The sequence below is a fragment of the Eupeodes corollae genome, chromosome 1, assembly GCF_945859685.1.
Source record: "Eupeodes corollae chromosome 1, idEupCoro1.1, whole genome shotgun sequence".
In the NCBI taxonomy this organism is placed as follows: Eukaryota; Metazoa; Arthropoda; class Insecta; order Diptera; family Syrphidae; genus Eupeodes; species Eupeodes corollae.
The window spans coordinates 2,160,657-2,167,045 of NC_079147.1; the positions used below are offsets into that span (position 1 = coordinate 2,160,657).

Below are 6,389 nucleotides of genomic sequence, written 5' to 3' on the forward strand. Positions count from 1 at the left end.
CTTATCGACAATAAATTAAAATCTGTTGTTATCAATTTTTCTTAGAGCGCTAGCATCAAATTACTTTCAGTTCTAATAAAAAGAGTAGAAACCGATACCTTATGTTTAATAATTTTATAATTTATAATATTTATATTCGGAAATATAGCATGAGCCCAATAAATAAGTAAATGTGATGGAATCGTTGCATTGTGGGCATATCGGGGGTGGTTCCCAGTTTTAAAGGTGTTGGTGAGTTATATGGATTTTCCCAATAAGTGCGGTATGAAATTGGTTATTTAAAGCTTTGACGTATTGTGATGGAAAATATGGTTATATTTTGTTGGGGTTAAGGCTTGGTAATGGTGTAAACAACGAGACCACTATTGGTGTCGAGAATTTCTGATTATGTTCATTATTAATCCATCAAGATCTTTTCTAGTGAAAGATTCAGATAGCGATGTTGGAAAGTTAAAGTTAGCTTAATTCGCAGACTGATCAGCGAATTCATTTCCTTCAATATCAACTTGACCAGGATCCATATGAGATTGATTAAGAAGGTGTTTTTATGATCTAATCTCGGATTTTAGCAATTATAATAGATTTATGCTTAGTATTCAAAATAGCTTTTAAAATAGAAAGACTATCGGAACAAATAATCCATTTCCCTCTAGCATATGAAAACATTTCAACTGCTTCACAAATGGCTTGTGCTTCGGCTGTAAATACGGAAGCTGTATTTGAAAGGATGCTTTGAAAGATGGTTGTCCCATCTTTAGTTGTTATTGCAAAGGATGTTCTTACGGAAGTTTTTGAACTATCAGTGTAAAGGAATGTTCAACCTTTAGATGTAAGGTTTCGTGAAACATAATTTTATAAATTGCTGGTATAATATAATATAGTAAATTGCAGTTGTAGTAGGATAAAAGACGTATTCAGGTTCCAATATGATATGGAAGTCATGTATTTTGTAAATCCTTTGAAAGGAATTTCAAAACTGTTTTTCATCTTTATTGTGGTATGTATAGCTGAAGGAATTTTCCTTTGTCGTTTGTTTTTTATACCCAGGGCCACATCTTTGTCGTTTATTGATCCAAAACTAACTTGACAGTAAGTTTTAGTGTTATTTCTAAATATTGTTCTTTAACTGTGGGAAGTCCGGCTTCAACGAGAATATTTTTGATAAGTGAAAGCTTCAATGCTTTTTCTGGCGGCTTGGTTTGAATATATTTTTCGTTGATTTTGGACAAGAACCATACAGAGCTAAAACATAACCTATCATACTTAGTATTAAAGTTTTGCTAATGTAACAAAGAATGTTTACATGAACTTTGCTTTTTTTGAGGAAAGATAAATAATATTGAGCCTAGATGCTAGGGATTTTTTAAGAGCGTGACAGTGTCGTTTCCAGTTGTATCTATTGTTCACAATAAGCCTTAGTATACTTAGATTAATAACATTTTCAATATTTATATTATTGAGAGATGCACTTAAATTTTGACAGTACATTTTACGACAAACATGAAGTGTTTTTTGTATTTCTAAAGATAATTTATAGCCAGACATGGAAGATCATTCAGTTATTTCTTTAAGTAGATTGGAATAATAATTTTTGTTTGGTTAAGGTCATTGTATTTACATAGTACGTATGCATCATGTCTATAATTTGTGATCTATTCAGTACAGCAAAAACACTCTAATGACTCTATTAGAGTGTTTTTGCAGTACAGACTTAACGTTATCCCTGCTTATTATATTTATAATTTAATTTTTGGTTTACATAAATGTTTTGACGATTTTTAAATAAAATCAATCTTAAATTAAGAAAAATGGCAACTCAAAAGTTCGACATTGTTCTTAAGTATATGAACATGCTTCTGCTTTTGGTTTTAATTCATATTCTAGGTTCCAATGTCGAAATCCAGAAGCAAGTTGAGCCTTTTTCAGAAAGAAAAATGTGGTTCTTTTTCTAGTGAACTCCTCCTTATAGGTGAATTTCTTGAATTAATTTTAACGAACTTCAAATTTTTTCGTAACAGTTTATGTCAAAAATTTTGTGGTTTTTAAAATAAATCAATCCTAGGAACTTATAAGTTCGACATTTTTCTTAAGTATATAAAGAGGCTACTGTGTTTGGTTTTGAATCAGATTTCATAAAGGAAATCTTTCGCATCTTAGCATTGTTTGGCATTGGTATCTACAGCTTATTTACCTTCAAAAAGTATGTGCAACAAGTGAAAAAGTAAAATAGCCGCATTTTATTATCACCATGACCTAATCCAGATCATAGATTTACATGCATTACAACACCAAATCAAGATCCAGCTTTGTGTTTGGATCTTAATTTGAAATCCAAAATTTTTGTATCTATTTCGCACAGACAGGGATGCAATTTGTAATACAACATGTAAATGTTGGTATCACTACCAACTATTTAAAATATAACCCATATTGACGAAGTTACATTTCCATCCGACTGAAAAAACAAGATTTTAAATAGAAAGTAAGCAATTTCATTTTTATTTACTTTTTATCTAAAACACACAAAACAAAAACCTTTGCCAAAATAAAATATAAATTAGTGAACTTGAAATTTATTTATCCCCATTAATGGATATCATTTTTTCCTAAAAAGAACAACAAAAAAATATTCATGAAATAAAATGTTGTTTGGGCAACTCTGTTTTAAACGTCAAACAATTCCCAAATCTGCAACCACACAAAATGGAAAACACAAATAAATTGTATATAATTTGTAAATTAAATATACCTATCTCGTATTGCATTCATCAAATTTGATTTTATTTTTAGGCCAAGTAGAAACTGGGGTGCAGAAGAAACCAAAACTTAATTTTCGGGGTTTGATTTTTTGTTTTGCTTTATTTTGAAATGTCACTTTTGAAAGAACGAATTTGACGCTGCTACCAAACTTTAAATGATAAAAAAAAATGATCCAATGATGTTTTATTATCATTATCTGATCCGGATCAGATCATGTTGATAATAAAAGACGGCTAATATCAGCATATGGTAGCGACATCTATCTCTGAAAAAAAAAACATATGTTGATTGTACTGAGTTTACTAAAATTATATGACACTTCAGAAGAAAAACAACTTCTATTGCTTTGCGAAAAGCAGTTGAAACCGTCATGATGATTTTTTTTTATTTTTAAACAGAATCTTCATAGTCCCCTTTTTAGGAAATGAGATCCTCACCATCTCTGTCTAAGATTAAAACAAAAATTTAAATGTATAGTTAAATGAGTAAGCAAGAAAGCAGGCAGAAATGTAATTTTTGAAAACTTTAACGAAGCGACAAATGTTCTTTTTGCACAATTGCCTTGTGAAAATAATTAAATTTTGTGGAAGTGTAATATATTTTATCTTTACTTTTCCAAATTCTGTCACTTCAATTTTATAATTTCTGCTGTTTTATTAGACAGAAAAATTCACAAAATAATTAAGATCTAAGAGGCATCTATCACTCAATTGTTTCAACTTCTTGTTTACATGTGCAGGAGTTTTGAAAAAGTGAAAGCTAACTCCGTTTTAACTTTTCAATTCTTTTTTATAGAGGTAGGAGATAGAAATTCCCAATGTGTTTGTAAAAGACAAACATTTTGTTCAATTTTTTAAGTTGAATTTAATAAAGCCTTAAGCCTAGTACATACTTGTGAACCATCTCGTGAACCCATACAAATTTCAGTTTTTGGTTCACCCGTGAACTTGCTCGTGAAGCTGAGTGGAGAACAAAGTGGAGAGTTTTCGTTCACGGGCAATTCACGTGCAAAATGTACGGGAACTGTTGGTGAAGCTGAAGTCAAATGTTCACAACGTGTACTCACAAGTGTGTACCAGTGAGCAATGTCAAAAGTTCACTTTCTCAACTGGCGAACGTTCACTTCACGAGGAAGTATGTACTAGGCTTTAACACGCAAATCTCGTCTTTTAAATAATATCTATGGACATGCATGTACAGTACATTCGCCATAAAACAGGTATGTACGTAGCCTTAGTTCAACAGTTTGAGAGCCCTTAGTAAAACATTTGATGGATGACAATTCCTAGTGACAGCTGTCATTCAAACTTATTGTAGGCAACCGTAAAATCCAAAGGTAAACAAATCTTCAGATTTCTTCAATAAATCTTCAGTTTATTCAGATTTTAACACAATAAATCATTTTCCAAATTATAGTAAAATATAACCAAGCACAAATAAATATCATTCTTTGTATTAATTCTAAGGAGATACAACAATCTAACCATAATTGAAATGGATTTCACGTCGTTAAGCGCAACAAGGATCGAAGCAAGAGCATATCCTTACGAGGGCAGTGATGTTGAGCTACGAGAGTTCCAAGGCAAACAAAGAAAACTCAAAGGTAGCCAGCAGGCATCGCGGGAAGTGTTTGAAGCTCTATTAGCCACTGTTGAAGGAGACGTAGGCGAACTTAGTGATAACCTTATTAACGCCAATGTAACTTTTGGAGAACTAGCATCATTAACCGACAAAGACCTAGAACTTATTGGGTGTAAGGATGACAAACAACGTCAGTCACTATTGGAATTCTTCAAATTAATGCCTAAGCAAGAACGTTCCTATACACAGTTGAGTTCTTTTTTACCAAACATAAAAACGAACTTCATTTAAAATAAAATCTTCTTCCAGAATTAAAGACTCTAAAGAAGCACAATTGTACAATGATACCATACTTAAGAGAACTTCATCTCATTTAGAGGCGATGCGATCAGCTTTGGCTGCTGCTAATTATAAACTTAAAATCATTCCATCCGAAGATGTTGTAGTTGGGGAGAAGAATTTCGCGAGTCGTTTCGTATTGGATGCTTTAGATGAACTGCAGCGTGTCACTAATGAAATTGATTTTCAACTCAATGAACTTGATAAGGTTGCTATTACAACGAAGATGAAAATTCGTAACGAAAATAAATTTAACAATTTGTGATTTTCTTTAATTTCCCAGCAAACAAAATCGGATTCTGTTAATAGCATGAAAAGTCGACTGACATCAAAAACCTTTGGTGTTTTGCTTTCAACTGCATTGATTGCCTCATTCGGATTTTTTGTCTGGAAGACAGTCAGAAACAAATAACCATGGTTTTAATGACGTCGTTATGTAATAAATACACTTGAATTTACAACAATATGTGATCCTAAGAAAACATCAAAAACAAACAGATACATTTTTGAGAATTAATAGAGTTAACTTAAATGAATTATTAGTTGAAATGAAATAAAGTTGTGTTATGTTATACAACTCGTTTTAATTCTGAGTCAAAAACAACATCTGACATTAAATCAGTCCTTGAATAGGGTTATTTGCTATAGGTCCCTTATTACTCCGTTTATATTCATACGCTTGGAGGTGTCCGAAGATTGTTCTCAAGGTTTTCTCCCATAGTCACATGGAGTAGCTTTGCCTTCTTATCTTTAAAGGCTAAAACTAATAGGTCTTCCATCTCCAACTAATTACCGCAAGTATGTTTAACTTTGCTTTATTGTTGTAATTCTGAGTGGAACCATTTTATCAGTTTTGTATCGATTTCACTTTAATGTTAGCCAAAATAACTTGCGAAATCGATTGCCGATTCAAACAAATCTTAGCAGATGAAACTAAAGTTCCAACAGTGCAGTTAACCATTATAATCTATTTTTTTTTTCTAATTATTTAAATTGTTAACTTTATGTTTAATATTTTTATCAGTTCGTATCCAAATAAATTTAGATTTAAATCCATCGGTTTTAGAAATATATTTCAACAATCTTAACTCGAATATATTTACACGAAGGAATGTTTTTTTGTTATATTGTAAAGAAATGTTGTCTTTAAATAATTAATTGATAAGTTTAAAAACAATTTATATGCACTTATCAGTCATATCGCCATTAATTATATTTAAATCCGCCGCGAACCTCATAATCAGGCCCCAGCGTTAATTTTGTGGATGCCAGATATGAACCCGTCCAATACAGACAAAAATGTTTTAATTCACTGTCGGTAAAAAAATGTTCCTTTTTTTCGTATAATTTGGTGAACTTTCTGCGATCGTTGTAAGGTTGGATGAACATTATAACTCCCGATTTGAGGTGATTTCAGCAAATTCAGCGTGCTTCTAATTTCAAACAATCAATATTCGGCTTGTAACCCAGTTAAAACCTTTATAGAGAATTTAAACAAAAAATATAAAAAACTGGCCGATATTCTTATGCAACAAATCATAAAAATCATTTTTAAGTTCGCTTATTTGAATAGGCGACTCGCGAGTGATAATACGGCCCATAAACAATGAAATAAAGAAAAAACTACTAATAAAACCTGTTAGCAAAAGTTATGTTTTATTGGATGTAAAAAAGATTTTACAAAATTATTTTAATTTTATTAGAAGAAA

The 6,389-nt window shown here is 31.3% G+C and overlaps 1 protein-coding gene across 1 annotated transcript; it reads left to right on the forward strand.

Moving 5' to 3' along the window:
• Positions 1 to 4,022: 4,022 nt before the first annotated feature.
• LOC129939759 (uncharacterized) lies at positions 4,023 to 5,247 on the forward strand. Its single transcript, XM_056047882.1, has 4 exons — positions 4,023 to 4,096; positions 4,227 to 4,589; positions 4,651 to 4,888; positions 4,964 to 5,247. Exons 2-4 carry the CDS (start codon positions 4,255 to 4,257, stop codon positions 5,090 to 5,092), a joined length of 702 nt encoding a protein of 233 aa, XP_055903857.1. The 5' UTR covers positions 4,023 to 4,096; positions 4,227 to 4,254; the 3' UTR covers positions 5,093 to 5,247.
• The last annotated feature ends 1,142 nt before the right edge of the window (positions 5,248 to 6,389 follow it).